The sequence below is a fragment of the Carassius gibelio genome, chromosome B7 (assembly GCF_023724105.1).
Source record: "Carassius gibelio isolate Cgi1373 ecotype wild population from Czech Republic chromosome B7, carGib1.2-hapl.c, whole genome shotgun sequence".
In the NCBI taxonomy this organism is placed as follows: domain Eukaryota; kingdom Metazoa; phylum Chordata; class Actinopteri; order Cypriniformes; family Cyprinidae; genus Carassius; species Carassius gibelio.
Window position 1 is genome coordinate 6,326,003 of NC_068402.1, and position 20,995 is coordinate 6,346,997.

Here is a 20,995-nt window from a genome sequence, read left to right on the forward strand (position 1 = left end):
GACCACAGCAGTAGGTAGCAAATAAAACAACCTAAATAATGGCAAAGACTCCTTGTTACATTAAATTATATTTTATTTAATAATTAAATTGTTAAAAAAATAGCATTTTAATTGTAAAAAAGTAATCAATTAAATTATCGTGTTTTTTACATTTTAAAAAATGCCAATTCCATATCATATTTGTGTTTAAGAGAAACAACGGCACATAAAACAAATATATATATATATATATATATTTTTTTTTTTTTTTTTTTTTTTTTTTTTTTTTGCATTAAAAAAACATTCCCCTCACAATATCTGTATATAGCTTAACTTTCTACAAAACCTCTCGGTTAAATATATATTTCACTCTGGATGTTTTATTTCTCTTTGGAATGAAATAAACATAGGCTAGTCAATACGTGTCTTGTTAGATAATATATTATATACCATTAAATCACTCGTCAGTGTGAGCTTGAAGTAAGTGTATATTTATACAGAATATTCACAACAGATTGCCTTCCTTCAGAAAAGCGTCCTTACTTGACCTCATCATCATGGCGAACTGCGGACGTGCCCACGTTGAACGAGGCGCTTTTAAATGACGCAGTTTGTGTGCGCACGTGAGATGAAAGCACCGCTGCAGTGCAAAGACAGCAGTTTAGAGGTAGTTTTAATCTTTCATATTTGTAATTCTGCTATTCACAGTTATCTCTGTTATATCAGACATTAATGATATTCTGCCTTAATTTAATAGACATACTCTGACAGATATGTAGCTATGTTACGTTAACATGGGTTGCATTTTAAGTAATATGGAAGTAATTCCTTGATACAATAAAATGACTGATGAACTCATGATGCTGCAGGGGGAAGTGACATTAAGATTGTGAGCTGCCGCCTTTAGTAAAAAACTGTTTTTAGGTATCATAGTCACAATAAAACGCGCGTATGGTGACTTAAAGATTGTGTCGAAAATTTAACCAACTGTGTGTGTGTGTGTGTGTATATGTGTATATGTGTCTGTGTCTGTCTGTCTGTTGCGTTTAACTCGTTTGTTTGAGCAGTCGTTTAGAATACCGATTCATTTAAGCGAATCGAATCTTTTGAATCGGTTCCCGTTAAAGATTCACTCACTGACCACACCAATGTGTTTAAAAAGTTTTCAAGGCCACATAAATTATGAATTTCAACAACATTCTTGTCAGTCATTTTTATGCAATCAAATAGAGATATCCAAATATTCTGAATTTTAAAAATAAAAATCAGTATTTGTTTCATTGTTGCCGATCCAGGATCTTCACACTAAATGGCCACCGATACTGCCGAGACATCTGCTGTGCAGGAGAGCAGCCATGAATGTGCAAACAATGAACATAAGACCGAACAGACTGGAGAAACTGAAACGCTGTCTAAAAGACAGAGGAAGAGACTTCTTAAGAGTCAACAATGGGAAGAACAGAGAGAACTTCGCAAGTAAGCTGTGTCAATTTAATATTATTTACATATAAAATTATATTATTTTTTAATGTTTTGAATTACCTTTATTTGTATATTTTACGTTTCCACTTAATTTTAGTTTGGTTATGTGCTTTTGTCATTTTTCCTAATTTCTTTGTAATATTTTTATGTAGTTTTGGTTCATTTTTATTTCAGTTTTTATCATTTTATGTACTTTTTCAAGTAATATATATTTGTTTTGTTTTGTTTTAGCTTTGTTTCAATAATATTTGATTTAAAAATGTATAACGTATAAAAGATAACACCGCAAGTAAGCATTCAGAAAGATGAAATGCATGATAAAATGTTTCTCTGTTATTACATGGTCAAGCAGTTCCTGCTGATAGTCTTTTTTTATTTAATGTGTGCTTTAGTTCTCACTTGTTTATGTAAAGACAGAAGCGGAAAGAGAGAAAACAGCAGAGGAAACTGGAGAGACACGCGCAGGCTGAAGAAGGAGTGGAGTGGACAGGGAAGAAGCGTTTGCGCAGGTCGGCTGAGCCCAGCTCTCTCAGACTGGTCGTAGACTGCAGCTTTGATAACCTCATGGTGCTCAAGGTAAGACGAAGCCCAGTGCTTTTCAATTGCCTTTATAATAACACCAACTTCAGTAAAAGTAATCAGTTTAATACATGTGTATGAAGCATCATCCATGCATTAACAGAATAAAATATATGACAACCCAAAACACAGAATTACATCTTTAAAGCTCATCAGTCTCTAAATTGAATCAAGCTAACATTGTTTTCATAATGTGTAGGATGTAAAGAAACTTCACAAGCAGATTCAAAGGTGCTATGCTGAGAACAGACGCACACTGCATCCTGTACAGGCAAGTGTTTCCTTCAAATAGATGTTATAAAAATAAAAATTTGATCTTTAAGATCAAAAGTAGGTGAGCGTTCAGTTAACACTGTCGTTTCACATTCTCAGTTTTACCTTACAAGTCATGGTGGTCAGTTAAAGCAAGTCATGGACGAAATTAACAAAGGCTGGCTCAACTGGAAGGTAAGATGTGAAATGAATGACATTACTAATAAGAAATATTACAAACGTTTGTAATGTCCCTTGACAGTAATGTGATTTGCTGTTGTGAAACTGCTGTTTGTTAGCAAGAAAAAAAACAATAAAATTAATCAATATTTTTTCGTAGTGTATATTTTTGGCTTGTGTATATAAAAATGCATATGTTTAAAATTGTCCAAATGTGTTCTTAGCAGTGCATATTTCTAATCAAAAATGAAGTTTTTATATTTTTCAAAATATCTTCATGGAACACGATCTTTACTTAAAGCTGCGGTAGGGAACTTTTGACGCTCTAACGGTTAATAAACAGAACTGCTTGCGTCTTGCGGAAGAACATCGTAGCCGGAGCTACTTCTCTCTGTTTATGTCTATGAAGAATCACAAAGGTACTGGGTTACTCCGCCGCGGTACCCCCGAAGCAATCTAAAATAGTCCGAATATAAACACTTATTATAGGTGTACTCTAGTGATAGTTCATGGTGTACTCGCTTATTATATACATTTTTCTACATTTTGAACACAAAGTTACAGACCACAGCTCTGATTGGTTGTTTTCTTACCGGGAGCAATGGAGTTTCTGCAAATGGCAATAGGACACTGGGAGGAGCCAAAGGAGCTTGATTTTTTCACAGATTATCGGTCTCATATTCTACTGTCAGGACATAATGACAGGTTTAACAAATATGTAAAAAATATTTTTTTTACAAAAGTTCCCTACAGCACCTTTAATATCTTAAAGATTTTTGGCATGAAAAAAAATCTATACAATGTATTTTCGGCTATTGCTACAAATATACCCAAGCGACTTAAGACCAGGGTCATATATCTGCAACTGGCGTTTTCAAGGATTTACAATAAATGTGTAATTCAATTCAAATGCAGATGCAAATTAGCTTTATAGCTAATTCTGGCACAACACTGTTGTTGTGCATTGTCCCTGTACAAATAAACAAAATGCTTTTGTTTGGACAATGTTTTGTACATCGTTGAGCCCATCCATCACTACCCACACAAGAAAACTCATTAGTTCTTCAGCACAAATCACGAGTCAAAGTTTGCAGCAAAAGAATGAGCACATCTGAGCTGTGGATGTTGGATAATGGAAAGCATGGCCTTTAAAGCATCTGATCTGAATTTCAATGTGATGTAGGATGTTCATTTCAAGCCTGATGCATTTCATGAAATCATGAAGAAGGAGGACCTAGTCTACCTCACCTCTGATTCACCCAATGTGCTACAAGAACTCGATGAGGCCAAAGCCTATGTGATTGGAGGTCTGGTGGACCACAACCACCATAAGGTGAGAAGAACTACCCTAAACTGTTACTGGCGAGAAACCTTTCAAAAGGTATAAATATGTATTTTTGTATGGGTTGAATAAGGTACAAAGGTACGTAATATTTACATTCAAATCATGATGTTGTATCTAACGAAACTACTCTGCTTGCAATTAGATAAAGCTTAATATACAGTGGCACATGTCATCAGTTTTTTTTTGAGGTCATTAAAAGCTTCACCTAAGCTCTTCTGTTTTTTGGGGAATTCAAATGCTTTATTACAGGGAATCACATTTAATCGAGCCCAAGAGCTTGGCATTGCTCATGCTCAGCTTCCGCTGGGCAGTTTCGTCAAGATGAATAGCCGCAAGGTGCTGGCCGTCAATCACGGTGAGATCCCCTCTCTCTAGATATCCATTCAAATGACACTTCCTCTGTCATATACTACTTTTAAGTTTCCTAAAAGAAATTAACCAGTCATTTCCCCGCTTGCCACAGTTTTTGAGATCATGCTAGCGTTCCTGGAGAAACGAGACTGGCAGGAAGCTTTCTTTACCGTGCTGCCACAGAGGAAGGGAGCTGTGCCAGTGGGCCAGGAGAACAAGCTCGGAGAGGGCGATGACGAGGAAGACTCTGATGAAGACTCGGACACAGAACAGCCAATCTCAGAAAAGAGCGCGGAATCAAAGGACCAATCAGAAAGCAAACAGGAAGAACACAAACCTGTGCTAAACCAGTCAGATTCCAGCGAGCGAAACACGGCTTAGAGATATTTAAGATGTTTAATGTTTTCGGAAATGTAAAAAAAAAAAAAATCTCAGTTTCAGATTTGAGATGCTTCTTCATGCAAAGGTTTGGACTTGAAGATGTTTTGTTGAAACAAATTTCATGACAGAAAAAAATATATTAATAATAATGAAAAAAGACAATAATTGCCCTCCTTTTTTAACCTTTTCCCTTTAAAAATAAACAACAATCAATAATGTGTAGATCTTATGAAAAAAAAAATTACAAACTTCTTATTTTATAACAATGAGCTTTTTGTTCATTGTTAACATTTAATATCTGATCTGCTCATATTTTTATCCTGTAAATTTATACCGATTACTGAAGTGTATATTTGGTACATTTTTTGTTAAAATCGCAATATTTAAAAAAAATGTCTAAGTAATGTTTTTGTTTTTCTTTTGACTAACTAAGAAGCAGACTCTGCATGTTAGCAGTTTTTTGCTGTTCTGCCACAGTGGGATCTGTACTTGTGTACCAAGAGAACAAGCTCGGACACGGCAAGACTCAGATGTAAACCATCCAATCACAGAAAAGAAAAAGACACAAAGGACCAATCAGAGAGCAAAAGGGAGGTACATAAAACTCAGATTCCAGTAAGAGAGAAAACAGGGCAAATCTCGATCTTAAGTAGTTTGGTCATTTGTTGCTGTCCTATGTTATTTTCAGGTTAATGAAATATCACTTGTGCATTTGAGATACTGAGGAACTTTCCTTTTCAGTGTCAGACATTTAGATCTCACTTTAGATCCTAATGCATATGAATGTAGCGATGGTCTTACATATTGTACTTGTTGTTGGTAATCTAATAATCTGCATAAAAAAATATTGTATCTTATAGACCTAAATGTAGAAGACTTTAACGTAAAGTTAAATGTTCAAATACTGATTATTGTAAATCATGCTAGAGCACAAGTGTCAAAACGTTTCTGTTTTTGAACTTTAACAGTAGATTTGAAAAATACTCAAATAGTCCCCTAGATGTCATTATTCACCTTCACGCGATTTTATAAGAAAAGTAAACTATTATTTGATTAAATGAAAAGAAAAATCTAAAGCGTGATTAGGTGTAATAAAAAATGTCTCTTATTATTATTGTTTCAGTAGGATTTTATCCTGTAAATATTTTCATTTTTTTTTTTTTTTCAAAGGATTTTTTCTTCCCTTTAAATATTTGAGTTTTTCAAAACTTTTAATTGGCATGGCAGTTTCACGTTATTAGCACAGCATCAAAGATTGAGTTTTATTAGTGTTCATTTTATTTTTATGGCATAAAATTAAAGACCAAACGTTAATAACATTTTGGGGACATTAAAACCATCTTATAGGTTTATGAACAGAAATGCTAATCACAGAGAAGCTTTCCTAATCATAAATAACTGTCTTTTTCAGCTCAAAACCCCTTGTTTGGAACACTATTCCACTGAACTCTGTAGAAGTGCCTGAGGCTTTAACTGTTTTCAGGAGGGGGAACAGGTTTATAGTTTTTGGTGTTCCCTTTCCTTTAGGCCAAGAATGCAACCAGATACAGGTCTGGTAGATTCATGTAGCGTTCATACACATGATAAATATGTCATCACACTTGTGAAAATGAACCAGATATGCTGTTTTGTAGCTAGTTTATCCAGCAATCTTATGGGATATTGGGAAACCTTTAACAGAACAGCACTTTTATTGCAAGGATGTCTGGTTACTGGACAGTTCTGAAGCAAATCTGAAAAGATATGTAAAATATTGTTAAGGTTAATCAGAGTCAAATGATGAATTATGTTCTGAAAGGTCTTGTGTGAACCTGTAAGATATAGTTTTAATAGGTAAACTTATTCGTTCTTAATTTGAGAAGAAATTAAAACAAGAAAATGTTCAGTGTCGCTTTGATTTTATCACAAGTTACCCTAACCCTTGTGTTTTTCACACACACACACACACACACACACACACACACACACACACACACACAAAACATGGCAGGAAAAAAAACTGTTAACTTGAAATCGAGCATTACAGATCTCAAACGATTAAGCAATTATAGAGTTTTAAACCAGTAGCTAGATTGAATCATCAGATTGTGAAGAAACACCCGGATTAAAACTGGAAGGTTGAGTTAAGATGAGCGCGTAACAACATGTGCGCGACTGCGCAATGGAGAGCTGCCTTTTCCAACAGGTGTCTGAGAAATGTTCTTCTCTCACAGCATTTTCACGCAATTTCAACCCGTGCGTCGGATCAATAATGGAAATACTTCGGCTTTTCTCAACATGTCGTAGATCTTAAAATAAGACGAAAACCCCATCAACTGGAGTAAAACGTTTGTGCGCTCCCTTAAGGATTTACGCATGGAGAAACGTTCACTTTTTATGGATATAGTCCATAAACTTTCTGTTTCTTTTTTGGTATTTCAAATGAATTAATCGATATAGTGATTCTGAACGAAGACTGTTTTCGATTTTCTGCGCTGGATCTCCACCACACCTGCTCTTCATATATGGGAGTCTCCTGTTCTCCAAAATCTCCCGACTGACATCTGTGATCGACTGGAGTGATTGGGAAGACGACTAGCTCTTGAGATGGACACAGTTTTCATATATTAATAATGACCAGCGCTTTGAGATCGCCAAACTGATAACTTGGGCTCAGCTGAAAGTCTGAACTGGTGGACGATGAAGACAGTTTCATATTTTCTTGCTGCGTTGATCATCTGGAACTCAGGTGAGCCGTTTTATTAAACTTAAATGCACTGCGCGTGCAATTGGAAACCTTTTCAAACGTGCTGCAGGATTTGGGGGTTAAAGGTTTAGGAAAAGAGCTTCACAACACGTTTACGGTTGTCTGACATTACAGGAAGAACTGGTTCTGATGACAAACTGCGAGTGTGATTCAGTGCGACACAGACGCTCCCTGCTCATACACACACACACACACACACACTGTCTAATGCGTCTTAAGGAGTGTTTTATGGGTTGATGAAATTGCGAGAATAAGGGTGTGATGAATTTTAGGGTGTTGTCAACGTTACTTACATTTCTGATTGTTTTTGCTTCTGGTGTAGCCTAAATTAGCTATTCATAAAGTTGTTAATGCATGGTCAGTTGGGTCTGAGTACAGGATGTAACTTAATTTATATACATTATGACTTTCTGCTTGATCAACATCCTCTGCATGGGTCTAGAACATCATTCCTACTCCGATATTAGAGTTTAGGGTCAGGTTTAAGATTATGGCCTTGAGCATCAATCCAGTCAAGTTATTTTGAGATATGAGAGTGAAAATGTTCTTAATAGCCATTATTGTGTTGGTTTAAATCATTATAAGGTGCAAATACTATTGTTGTTCCTGATTAAAAAAAATAAATAATATCTGAGTATAAATTGTTTCAAAAGTCTATAAAATTAAAGCACTGATTACATATTAATTGGAAAAGTTTTGATAATAGTAAAAATATTAGTCAAACCAATTAAGTCCATTTTTAGGGGCAGTGTTAGGCAACAAATGACAGTCTTTAAGGATGTTGACTCAGGAACTTGTCACACTTGGATAAATCATATTTTGTGGCACAGTGACATTGGATCTATGCCAGAAATCTTGTCAACAAGCTTATGTCCAAGAGGCTTGTCATTACAGTTCATTTATGTAATTCATAATCTTTGCAAACTGGACAACTGACTGCCACGGCCTAATGGTCAAGGATTTGGGTTACTGACATAAAGTTCGAGCTAGAGATAGAATGACTCAGAAACTCAAGAAAATTGTGGGGATGATCGCCAAATCACGCCCATGAACTCTGATCCCAAAGCACTTGAATTGTGTCTAACACGGGCAAAGATTCCCATTAAGTGTACTGTTAATTTATGACTTACTTGTTACTGCAAATAACAATAAACACAATACATTTCTTATTCATATGTGAGCCTAATCAACTTAAAGTATGCACTAGATATCTGTACTTTTCCGTTTATGTATTTAAAAAAAAAAAAATAATATATATATATATATATATATATATATTGTTCTTGAAATTGCAAACTACTTAATGTATTTAATTTACACAACATACTTTTATTTTATAATTTTAATTATAAATACATTTTTGTTTTTAAAAGTAAATGTGATAGTTCTGCTTATTCACTCAACTTTGCATGCATGCACTTTGTATTTGAATGTTTGCTTATGCCCGTCTGCCTCCCAAAAGTAATTAGCCCTGAGACACATAACGAGTTGAGCAGCATATCTAACTCTCGTCCACAAACGCTCTTCCAGACACCTGTTTGTCTCTCAACCCTCTTCCTTTCTTTTATTTAGGGAAGTTGTAGCCTAGTGGTTAGAGTTTGACTCCTAACCCTAGGGTTGTGGGTTTGAATCTCGGGCTGGAAATAGCACGACTTAGGTGCCCTTGAGCAAGGCACTGAACCCCCAACTGCTCCCCGGGCGCCGCAGCATAAATGGCTGCCCACTGCTCCGGGTGTGTGTTCACAGTGTGTGTTCACTGCTGTGTGTGTGCACTTTGGATGGGTTAAATGCAGAGCACGAATTCTGAGTATGGGTCACCATACTTGGCTGAATGTCACTTCACTATTTTTGTTATGCATATCAATACCTATGTTCGTTTTTCCCAACACTAAATGCAAAACTGATCTACACATTATTGCATTTTTTTAAACAGTGTAACAAGTTTTAATAGTTCTACGTAGTTTTAAAATTGCATGACTAATTCAGTGATTTTGTTTTAGACGTTGAAAGTTACATTTGCTGACCCTCAGACCACCCAAGATGTTGATGAGTTTGTTTCTTCATTGGAACAGAGACATTAACTTTACATCACTTGCTCACCAATGGACCCTCTGCAGTGAATGGGTGCCATCAGAGCGAGAGTCTAAACAGCTGATATATAATCCACATGACTCTAGTCCACAAAATAATGTCTTGTGAAGGAAAAGCAGCATGTTTCTGAAAAACAAAAACATCATTTAAAAAGTCACTTCTAGTCAAAATTAAGATCATGAGAACATTTCCTTCAGGGAAAATGTCAATCCGCTTACAAAATCCACCAACATTTTTTTCTTTAACACCAACATTTGTTTAAAACTGTTTAGGAATCTTTTTGCCTGTAAACAGATTTTGATCTGTGTATATTTCACTCCTGATTCAGATGAGATGACTTCACTGAAGAAAGTAATATTATGGATAGCAGAATCATGTTTTAGCCCGAAAGCAACGGTTTTATGTTCAATTATTAGGAATTTAGAATTTAGATCTACATCTTGGATTGCCCAAGGTTGACTAAATTGCCAGCAAATGTTTATTTTGGGCTGAACTATTCCTTTAATAAGGAAATTGAGCTAATATTTACAAAATAATTACATATATGACATAATACATAATATAAAATACTACATAGTATTACAACTACTCCTCAACCGATTATTTTTCTAGTTTAGTTGCAACATTAATATAGAATTCAAAAGATATGATTTCTGATTTTATAAACAACTTCCAACAGAGTTCATCCAATAGAATATATTCATTTGATCATATTGCTGTTGCCCCTATTTTAAAAAAGCATCTCAAGTGGCTTATTACTTTCTTTGATTACAACCGTTATCTCTCTTTTTGTGTCTTTCAGCAGCCTGTGTAAGTGGAGAACAAGAACATTTTCTAGAGCCCACGGAGTCCCCCTGGACTCTGCAGTGTTTGGCAGAGGAGGAAACGCGGTTACCCTGTCGATTCGATGCATCGAACAGTAATGTGGTGCAGGTGATCTGGATTCGACTAGACTCAAATGGAGGTGAAGAACAGGTTATCACTGCTCATCAGAAAGATGGCCAGAACGGTAAAACTGACTCTTTTTCTCTATCTGTTATCTCACTGAAATCAAAACTTAAATTTTGAATTTTACATTTTTTTTTACCTCAAAGTGTCTTATTTTAAATTTCGTTGTAATTATTTAAAAGTTTAATCACAATTGCTGAGTGAGAATGGTTTCAAACAAAATCCTTCAACAATTTCAGCTTCACTGTGGACTTCTCTAGCTATAACATATATGCAGCTCCGAGTCATTTACATTTTTTTACCTGTATCTGACTTTTGGCTGTTCCTTGAATCTGGTACTCTAACTATACTTGTATTGTACTTGCTGTACTCATTTTGCTTTCATTTACACTGAATCATTAAGCAGATGTAAAAAACAACTAAGAGTGTTTCATAAAGGAACCATTACTTCCTCTTCCTTTATAATTTCTTTGAGATGACAAGTTTTTTTGTTTAGATCATTCTTTTTTTATGCTTCACAAAAAAGGTCAAAAAACCAAATCTTACTGTCAGATTTCATTTCGTTCCTCTTTCACAGAAAGCCCTGCATACAGAGGCCGTGCTCGATTCGCTACCAGCAACCCAATAGAAGACTCTGCTCTGATTCTCATGGGCACACGTTCTGCAGATGAGGGCAAATACATCTGCAAAATCGCCACCTTCCCCAATGGAAACTTTCAGACAGAGATTTTGGTTACAGTGTGGAGTGAGTACATTAATCATGGCTATATGGGCAAGAAGAAGACGGCCAACTTTTCTCATACAAAAGTGTGTGAACGTTCATATTTTAGCACATTTGAAGATCACCTTAAACCACTTTTGATTTTCAGCAAACACTCTGGTCGAGATTGTATCTGAATTTGGTCAGGAACTGTCAACCTGTCAGACTGCTGTGAAACCATCACTCTTGTGTTCCCACAAGAAACTTTACGTAAAACATTTGTCATGAAAAAAAAAAAATTATTTCAATGCTTTTGCAAGTGAATGTGAAGTTTCTTGTGGAAATGCTGTGATTACCAAAATCTGACTTAAAAAAAAAAAAAAATTATACAGTGAATGAAAAATCTTTTATGAGACAATGCAGAAAGCAATAAAATGGTAAATGTAATTTTTCCTTCCATATACTGTAATATATTGTTTTCCATCACCATGTCCCCTTATGGGCTTCATAGTGATTGGAGTTAAAATCAGCAGGTTTTTTTAGTCTTAAATGTATATGCAGTGACTCGATGATGCAGTGAGCGATAAAACCATCAGTGATACAGAACAGGGTATAGTAAGCCTTTGATTTTTTTTTTTTACATTACCATTGTCATTTCATTTAGCGTCCCATTCATGTACAGAGAAAACCCGTTAACCACAAAGCTACCACTGCTATGATGTATACAGTTATTGTTCAAAGAATAACACGCAAGCATTGTCTGCGTCAATGGGAGTGATGATGGAGATATTTACCTGACAGTTTTCATTGTTGCTGCGATTACAAGATCATATAATAGCTGCTGCTTTCTCCTTCAGATGTATCGTTTACAGTTGTTTTCAAGCAAACTGTTAGAAACAGGACAGCACACATGGAAGTCTCACTGTAGTTTTTATTTGCCATTTATGATGTATTTGTCATTTCATTTCACAGCTAAACCCATTACGTCCCTGCAGCCGTTCGTCCTGGTTGAGGGTGAGTCGTTCCGTCCGGCCGCTGTATGCCGTTCGGTGGCTAAGCCGATGGCAGGCCTCTCCTGGGACACGGAGCTCGCGGGTCAGAGTCAGAACCGTAGCTTAGATAGTGAAGTGGCCTCCATCCAGTTTTCTCTCCACCCTCTCCGTAACATGAACGGGCAGAAGCTGGACTGTCTGGTCTGGCATCCATCGCAAAAAGGCCCAGTGAGGATCTCCAATAACCTTGTAGTACACTGTGAGTCCTGATCTCTTAACACTTATTATAAATGTTTATCAGAAGTGTCTGGGGCATTCCTTTGCCCTTGATTTCTTATTACTATAAAGAAAAAATTTAACATCATCCTGTACAAATTAGCATTCATTGAATTCAGTGCAACAAATACTTTCATTTATACTTATAAAAGTACTTTAAAAATGCAATGTCTTTAATAATACATAATAAAAAAAAATCAATTGTAGTGTTTTATAATTACATTTTCTCTACTAAAAACTAGGGAGAGGAGGAATTATAGCCTTAATTATGTGCTTAATTATCAGTTAATTAAAATATATTTTCTTATTTTGTACATTATAAAATGTTCCTGTGGCTCAGAGGTAGAGCATTCTGTTAGCAGCGCAAGGTTGTGGGTTCAATTCCCAGGGAACTCATATTAGGTAGAAAATGTTAGCCTGAATGCATTGTAAGTCGCTTTGGATAAAAGTGTCTGCTAAATGCATAAATTTAATTTTTTTAATAAAAAATAAATGCTGGGTTAAAAACATCTGGCCACCCAGTTATTGGACAGAACATGTGCTGGGTTATTATTTTGGACTGGGAAACATTTTGACACAAATGCTGGGTTGTTTTATTAAACTCAACTAATAAAAATTACTTGGTTGGAAATTAGAAATCACACCCAAAATTACTAGAGGCAATAGTGATAATCAAAGAGTTAAGATTTATTTATAAGCAAGAACACCCATGGACAAAAATGTAACATTTTAAAGTAACCTCAGACCGCTTCCTCGTGTTTTACTCATAGCTGAATGATGTTGGGATTGATTCCATAACCTCCCCATAAACAAACACTAGTGAGATTGGAGAACATATTTTAACATCAAAATAAATTAAATTCAGTATTATAATGAGTAAAATCAGTTTGTTATATCTCGTCCCTGTATGTTGCGTTGCATAAAATACAGCCCAGTAAAGACATCATAGATGTTTGATCTTTATTTGACTGAAGAAGTGCACTTATTAGGCGGCACTGATGATGCAAAAAAAAAAAAAAAAGAAGAAGCCTATTGTCTGGTTGTTTCATCTGAAGGAAGGGGAGGGGTGTATATTTTCATCTGTCAGTGAGATTGACCCTCTGGGTAACACAAAAACTACTCTACCCTGGAAAAAACAGCCCAACAGGCTCAACCTTGTGGTTGGGTGGAAAAGATAACCAAGCATTTTTTAGAATGTAGTGTTACAGACATTTCTTAAATTGTTTATCAATTTTTGAATTATTTTGATGTCTCTTGACGTCAAACCACTTGCCAGGTTATAAACACAAGCTGCGAGTGTGCTTTCTCTTCAGAAGAATTTTTAATGTTGTCCTTACTGCAGCATGATTGACGTACTATTGCGCCACAAGTTTTATACATCACAGCCTGGATATGACTCAGAATGAGTGAATTTCAAATCTATAGAAAACAATTGTTAATTTCATAATGTAAAAGTAAAACACCTTTCCTATTTGCTCAGCTTGTGAAATTTGAATCTGATTGAGCTGTTGTTTCTCCAACATACTGGATGTAACTTCCCTCAGATGTGTTATGACATGTGAACATCTGTTTATTGTCTTAATCGATACTATGACTACATTGTTTTTCTCTCATTCATCACTACTGCTGCGGTCATAATGTCTTTGCTTTGGTTGATTGTAGGAAAGTGTAGACTCAAAGTCATTATTGAGTCACCATCATGTGTTTAGAAACCATCTGATGTGTCTACTGAGGAACTCGAATGGGAAAATTCTTAAGAATTTCCTGGTTGTTCTTCTTGTTGTTTTTGCCAATTCAGTTACAGTGAATAAGAACTGGAGCTTACGAACATCAAACAGGATGCAAAAACACCATGAACCAAAATGTAGTTTTGTGTTAAAGAATAGCCTTAAATCTATCATCTGTAATAATGACAATGTCTGAGAATGTGCTTTTGAACTTTTCAATGGATCCATTCATCCGGTTCACAGTATTAATCTGAATGATTTATTCACAAATCGGATGGATCTGTTTCTGTTTGCAACTCACTGACTCAATGATCTAGTGCAACAGTTAACATGGAAGAATGGAAGATTATATATGCATCATTTTACGATATTTTATAGCACTTTTTATGTCATTTTTAAAGATTATATATGACTGCATTTAAAAAAAGAAGTTACCAGTGCATTATTTCAATGTGTGTTTGCTTTTGTGTTCCACAGAGGAAAGTCATGTGGGTTTCATTTAATTGCAAAAAATTTTAATAAATCAAACATATGCATGTCTCATAATGCCAATATTAGAGTTTGTACTGTGTCAACAAACGGATCAGGTGAACTTGTTGGTCAAACAGGAAGTTCATCACAAGTTCAAACAAGAGGCTGCAAAGTGAATTAGATGCACCTAATTCTAAAATCTTTTCATTTGTGTGTTCTTGTGTACGTACAGACCCTCCGAATGCACTGATATCTGGCTATGAGGACAACTGGTATGCCGAAATGCAAGAAGCCACGCTGCAGTGCAGCGGTCAAGGAAATCCAGAACCTCAGAGATTCAGCTGGATGAGGTAAAACTCAGTTCACCTGCATCTCTCGATTTGTTTGTTTGTTCATCTCCCTGTAAGCCTGTCTTGTCGGTTAAATTCTGTTTCGCTTGGCTTCTCTATCAGCATGCCAGAGTAATCTCTAGGTGTGGCCGAGAAGGTTGTGGCCTAAATCATGAGTGAATTTTTAATCTACTTTATCAGATAGATAGGAATACTGACACTGAGAGGTCATTGAAATACACAACAGTTGTTTTTGCATTCGTGAACAATAATTAATCACAGCCACACACCTATTTTTCTGCATTTTTCAGTACAAGTGACTAAGGGGTGTAGACATGGACATTTAGATGATCACGCAATTCCTGAGACAAACATTCTCTGGTTTCCTCCTCCTCTCTGTATCGAGTGGGGAAACCTGTTTTCTGGCTGCTCGGTGTGAATGCAAAGCAAATGAAGTAACTGTGGCCTGGCGTCGTGTTGCAACTTGCGCAGCAAACCGACTGAGTGCATTTTCACACGGAGGGAGAAAGCGGGGGATGAGAAATGGCTGGTGAGGGGGAGATGAGTAGGTTTAGGATGATGGTGTCAGGAGAATTTGCCTGCGTGCTTGTGTGTGTCATCGGATGAGTCCTACCACTGTCCTCATGCAAATTGGACTGTGCTGTATGAAAAACATGTAACTTATAGTTCCTGGTAAAAGCTCTGGACAAAGTTCTTATTGTCTATGGAAAGACTGAATGGGCCTATTTGTGGTTTTAGCTAAATAAATAGGCTTGTCAGCTTTTAATACGGGGGAGAAATGCACTTGGCAGAACTTAAAACTACAAATCTGGCAGGTGCCAACATAGGGAGTTTGCTTGACAGCCATCATTCTTAAGTATGATGCAAGGTAAACAAAACAAAGCACTTACCTAGACTACATTTAATTCAGTTGTTTTTTGTTATGCTGTTGCTTGATGTAAAAAAAAACTGGATCTTGATGCAAAACCTACATTTACATTTATGCATTTAGCAGACGCTTTTATCCAAAGCGACTTACATTGCATCCAGGCTATACAATTTGTTTTCTTTTTACCAATATGTGGGATCCTTGGGAACTGAACCCACAACCTTTTGCACTGCTCTACCACTGAGCCACAGGAACTACTAGTTTAAAACAACGTATGAAAATAGTTTTTATTTATTTATTTTTTTACAATACTATTCTGACTGTATTATGGACAAAAAAAATGTTTTGTCATAAAATCACTGATGACCTGTAAGAAATACAGACTAGGAATATTTTAGGTTGAATTCATGAAATAAGTAATTAGTATATATCCAGTTGTTTTTACAGTACAGTTAGAAAGTTTGGGGTCAGTAACACTTGAAAAATGAATATTTTTATTCAGTAATGACACAATTTATTTATCTTAAAAAATAACAGTAAAGACTTTCATGATGTTCTGAAATATTTCTGTTTCGAATAAAGGCTGTTCTTTTGGAATTTCTATTCGAAGTACCCTGAAAAAATGCATCATAGTTTCCACAGAAATATTAAGCAGCACAACTGTTTTCACCATTGATAATAATAAGAAATTTTAATTTAATTTAATTTAATTTAATTTAATTTAAATGTGGACCAGCATATTAGAATGACAGAAGGATCATATGTAGACTACAAAATCGGTCATAAGGGTCGATTTTTTTAATTTATTTATTTATACATAATCTGAAAGCTGAATAAATAAGCTTTCCATTGATGTATGGTTTGTTAGGATAGAACAATATTTGGCTGGAAATCTGGAATCTGTGTGTGCAAAAAAAAAAAAACGTAATATTGGAAACATCGCCTTTAAAGTTCTTGGCAATGTGTATTCCTAATCAACAATTAAGTGTTGATATATTTACGGTAGTAAATTTACAAAATATCTTCATGGAACATGATGTTTACTAATATCCTAATGATTTTTGGCATAAAAGAAAAATGTATAATTTTGACCCATACAATGTTTTGTTGGCTATTTCTACAAATATACCCGTGCTACTTTTGACTGCTTTTGTTCTCCATGTTAAAATTCTGAAGTATCATGTCCTGGTATCATGCACATGTCAGTATTCTGTAAGCATAAATCATTGGTTATGTGAAGAATCCTAGACTATAGATTCTGTTGTTTACAGTTATGTGCTTTGATTGAGGGACTAAATCATATTTCGTTGATCACACAGGAAAGATGAAGCTCTACCCGAAGGTGTGACTATGGAAGGAGGCACTCTGCGCTTTTCCAGACCCCTGAGCTTGACCGATCAAGGAGTTTATGTCTGTACCGCCACCAATGAGGTGGGATCTGGAAAAGCTGAGATTCTAATAAATATATCAGGTGTGTATCCCATTGAAAACTCTTTCGCCCATGTTAAGATGCAATGCACAGTGCTGCCATCTAGTGAAAATAATATGCAACTGCATATCTCATAATCTATCAAATTGAAAGAATAATGAATATTCTGTCACCATTTACTCACCCTCATGTCGTGTCAAACCTGCATGATATAGTTTTTTCTATCTGTGGAATGAAAAAGGAGATGTTAGGCAAGAATGTACAGCCTTTTCCATAAACTGCATTCTCTAAAAGAACAGAAGCACCATAAACAAGTCTGACTCTTTCACACAAACGATGACAGGACTGTTGGAATTGAATGTACAACATCTTGATAAGTTTTTTTTGCATGTTTTTTTCAGAGTCGCCTCCGAAAAACGCATCTGTGAACTATGTGATGATGATTATTATCGCTGGTGTCGCTGCAGTGATTGTTCTCACTCTTATCATAGTGATCATTTCAGTGAAGCGCTACTATAAGCGCAAAAATCAACAACTGGCTATAGAGCTGGTTGCAAAAAAGTAAGAAAATGTGTCTTTCTTTCTAAACATAGAATAATGAACATGACTGGTCTGATTATGAGAATTGGTGTAGTGCACACCTGTACTTCAGTCTGTGTCTGTCTCACTCTCTTTGTAAGGGAGGAAATCAGCACTCTGTCAAGACAAGCCTCAATTAGGAGAGTCAACTCAGGAAGCAACAGATACTCAGTAAGAATACATGTATACACATCAACAAATGATTATTAATAATGCAAGGTTTGGGGTCAGTAGGATTTTTAAAATGTGTTTTAAAAACATCTGTCTCGACACCAAGGCTGTATTTATTTAATCAAAAATGCAGTAAAAACAGTAATATCTCTAAATATTTTTTTAAAATGTCATTTATTTCTGTGATGTTTAAGCTGAATTTTTTTGCATCATTACAGTCTTCATTGTCACATGATCCTTCAGAAATCATTCTAATATGCTGATTTTGCTGCTCAAGAAACATTTCTCATCATAATCAATGTTGGAAATAGATTCACTGCTTAATATTTTTGTGTAAACTTTTTTTTCAGGATTCAATAATGAATACAAAATAACATTATAAATATAAATTATAACATCATAAATAGTAACATTATAAATGTCTTAACATTCTGACTAAAAGTATTACTTTCTGACCCCAAATGTTATGGTAGTGAATGATATGCATGAGTATATACTGAATATATAAAGTTTTATCATTTCAAACTTTATAATCTTCCTTTTATGAAATGTTTTCTTTGACAATTTGAGTGTTTTATTTGTTTACCACTTGTACTATCCTGATAACTGATGTAATGACATTCATATATGTTTTTATTTTAATTATTTTACATATGGCTTATGTATCTAATTTCCTTTTTGGGCAATAGCATTTATGTATACAATCACTGTATATATATTGCAGTAGATTATATCTTCCTCCCACTCATCTCACTCTCTCTGTCTTCTTTTAAAAGGATGATAATAATCCTTTGAGAGCTGAAGGGACGATACGCACAAGTCTCTCTTCACTGGTTTGTTACTCTTTTCATGCATCATTTCAAAAATCACTATATACACCAGTCACATTCTGTAATTGTTCGATATGATACATATATATATACACATACACACACACACACACATAAAAATTCAATTCGTATATTTTCAAAGGATCGTCCTCGCTCCAGGGACAGTCGGTCCACGCTGGGAGGGGTGGACTCACTCGGTCGTCCTGCAATTTATAACACGTCCAGAAGAGGTCGAGACAAAATCATGGACAGAACTGAAAAAGAAACTCGGCTGATGATGGAGTCTTATGAGCAGGACAGTAACTTGTCACAGGTATGAGATCACATACAGAATTGTTGTAAAAGAACACAAAATGGTTTTCTTTTCTTTTTAAACAAATGGTCAGTGAATGAAGGTCTAGTCACATGTTTACACTTGTGTGATACAGGAAACCCAACTTCTTCCTCCTCTCCACCCCTCTTCTTATTCAATGGAGCAGGCTGTTGAAATTGTGCGGTCTCGGAACGGCAGCGCCATTCTCCCAGCGGAGGGGAGGCCGCAGTCAGGAGGAAGTACCAGAGGGGGCAGCAGAGGGCATAATTCGCCCTTAGTATCCATGTACCCGACTCTTACAGATGAGGAAGAGGAAGATTCTGTTAGTCCTACGGATTCAGGAGTCCACAGAGGTTTAATGGAGCCTGATGGATTTGAGAACGGTGGCAGCGATATATCTGAGGCGCTATCCAGTCATTTTGAGCGCACTAATGGCACACTGTGGCCCAAGTCGAAACCCAATAACATCCTGCTCCCAGCCAAGACAAAACTTTTCCTGCCGCATAGCCCAACTATCCACAAAGCTCAGATCGTTTAGAGCATTTATATGGAAACGTCCATATAAACATGGTTTATTTTACAACATAAGGGTGCGTTCCTCTGTAATTTCACTCGACAAAATACTTTGTTTGGACAACCAACCCAAAAATTGATTTTTTTTTTTTTTATGAATTTTTATATGATTACATTCTCAAGGTGGCAAAACCATGGACCAAATGACTATCAGGACATAGTCTGAACTCAAAGCTGAAAAATAGTACCAGAGGTACTAAAACAGTGCCTCAAATAATTGTGTAATCCGGAACTGGGACGCTTGAGTATTATGGGTCACAGCATGTGTTTCAGATGCAGATTAACTGGAATCGGCCAGAGCTGAGCTCCTTTGTGTGACCAACAATGGAATTAAGATCTTTTTTTTTTTTTTTTATTATTGTCATCGCAACCTACGGCTTCACTTGAATTGCTGTTGAGGGAGACAATACTACATGAACTGGTTTTCTGGTCAGTTAATCCTTCACTGTGACCTTTTGACCTTGATGTCTGTAATCCAGAGATGTACAAATGTTTTGATATATATATAGTTTGAATATATGTGTGTGTTATGTATTTTGACAGGAAACTACCCACTGCATGAATAGTATTATGAAGTATTGCATTACCTTGTTTTAAAATGGCTCCTGCATGTCATTGTAGGTGTGACACTGTCATTGTTTACAACATTTATACTTCATACTTCATTATGTACTAGTGCTTTAAATGCATTTTGTTTTAATAAGTGGGCAGTTTTACCGCAAGCTCCTGAGATATTCTTTTGAACTTTCTGTCTAACAAAATATAAAGCCTTGGTTTCCTGATGGTAACTTTGGAGTATTCAGTTCACTGCAGTGCATGGGGGTTATTAAATCAACCCTAATTATACTGCTAATGTTAGATGAATTTTAAAAAACACAATGTTGAATCAGGACATTATTGTTCGGTGCTTTACAGCCTAAATTTAAAGGTGTGTTACCTGATGAAAAAAAAGTACCATATCAGGAATAATTAACACTAAAATGCTACAGTAAAGCTGGGAATACTGTGAAAGTAGCAACCACTGTCAAAAATAAATAAGAATGAATTAATGGAAAATTTTAATAATTTATTATGTTTAACAATATTAACCACAAGTTCAATATCAAGTATTTTGGTGTAAGCTATTACCTTGGTACATTCTTGTAACCTGTCCCTCACCGTGCTTGGCTTCTGCTGCAGGAAATGCATTTAAGAATCATTTTAGGAACGTCTGGTTTGACTTTTATTTTGAATTTCAACACAATGGATCTTAAAGTTCTTTTTGCTCCACTGTCATTCTGCATAGAACTGCATTGCAATTAAAGAACTCAGATTTACTAAAACAGTCTCTAAACGTGGAAGATACTGAAAGAAATATCTGATACCTTGGAAATTATTTATTT

The 20,995-nt window shown here is 35.6% G+C and overlaps 2 protein-coding genes across 4 annotated transcripts; both read left to right on the forward strand.

Annotated features, from left to right (window-relative positions):
* The first annotated feature begins 516 nt into the window (after positions 1 to 516).
* On the forward strand, positions 517 to 6,434 carry LOC127962536 (tRNA methyltransferase 10 homolog A). Its single transcript, XM_052562141.1, has 8 exons — positions 517 to 646; positions 1,275 to 1,455; positions 1,875 to 2,037; positions 2,240 to 2,311; positions 2,413 to 2,487; positions 3,656 to 3,805; positions 4,067 to 4,172; positions 4,281 to 6,434. Exons 2-8 carry the CDS (start codon positions 1,289 to 1,291, stop codon positions 4,547 to 4,549), a joined length of 1,002 nt encoding a protein of 333 aa, XP_052418101.1. The 5' UTR covers positions 517 to 646; positions 1,275 to 1,288; the 3' UTR covers positions 4,550 to 6,434.
* LOC127962535 (nectin-4) lies at positions 5,005 to 20,935 on the forward strand. Of its 3 annotated transcripts, none has more exons than XM_052562140.1 (11): positions 5,005 to 5,143; positions 10,189 to 10,395; positions 10,912 to 11,079; positions 12,007 to 12,285; positions 14,733 to 14,850; positions 17,038 to 17,189; positions 17,549 to 17,708; positions 17,828 to 17,897; positions 18,674 to 18,730; positions 18,870 to 19,040; positions 19,156 to 20,935. In XM_052562140.1, exons 3-11 carry the CDS (start codon positions 10,983 to 10,985, stop codon positions 19,576 to 19,578), a joined length of 1,527 nt encoding a protein of 508 aa, XP_052418100.1. In that variant the 5' UTR covers positions 5,005 to 5,143; positions 10,189 to 10,395; positions 10,912 to 10,982; the 3' UTR covers positions 19,579 to 20,935. The 3 variants fall into 3 exon arrangements, with proteins under 3 accessions (XP_052418100.1, XP_052418099.1, XP_052418098.1); XM_052562139.1 differs by lacking the exon at positions 5,005 to 5,143 and adding an exon at positions 6,564 to 7,277 and having other exon boundaries at positions 10,192 to 10,395; XM_052562138.1 differs by lacking the exon at positions 5,005 to 5,143 and adding an exon at positions 6,577 to 7,277.
* Positions 20,936 to 20,995: the final 60 nt, after the last annotated feature.

What these genes read in the sequence shown, in the direction of transcription:
- LOC127962535 (XM_052562138.1), top strand. Translation starts at nt 7,229, where the DNA reads ATGAAGACAGTTTCATATTTTCTTGCTGCGTTGATCATCTGGAACTCA. An exon ending in ATAGAGCTGGTTGCAAAAAA is followed by an intron (nt 17,709 to 17,827) that starts GTAAGAAAATGT and finishes TCTCTTTGTAAG; the next exon opens with GGAGGAAATCAGCACTCTGT. An exon ending in GCACAAGTCTCTCTTCACTG is followed by an intron (nt 18,731 to 18,869) that starts GTTTGTTACTCT and finishes ATATTTTCAAAG; the next exon opens with GATCGTCCTCGCTCCAGGGA.
- LOC127962536 (XM_052562141.1), top strand. Translation starts at nt 1,289, where the DNA reads ATGGCCACCGATACTGCCGAGACATCTGCTGTGCAGGAGAGCAGCCAT. An exon ending in ATAACCTCATGGTGCTCAAG is followed by an intron (nt 2,038 to 2,239) that starts GTAAGACGAAGC and finishes CATAATGTGTAG; the next exon opens with GATGTAAAGAAACTTCACAA. An exon ending in GCACACTGCATCCTGTACAG is followed by an intron (nt 2,312 to 2,412) that starts GCAAGTGTTTCC and finishes TCACATTCTCAG; the next exon opens with TTTTACCTTACAAGTCATGG.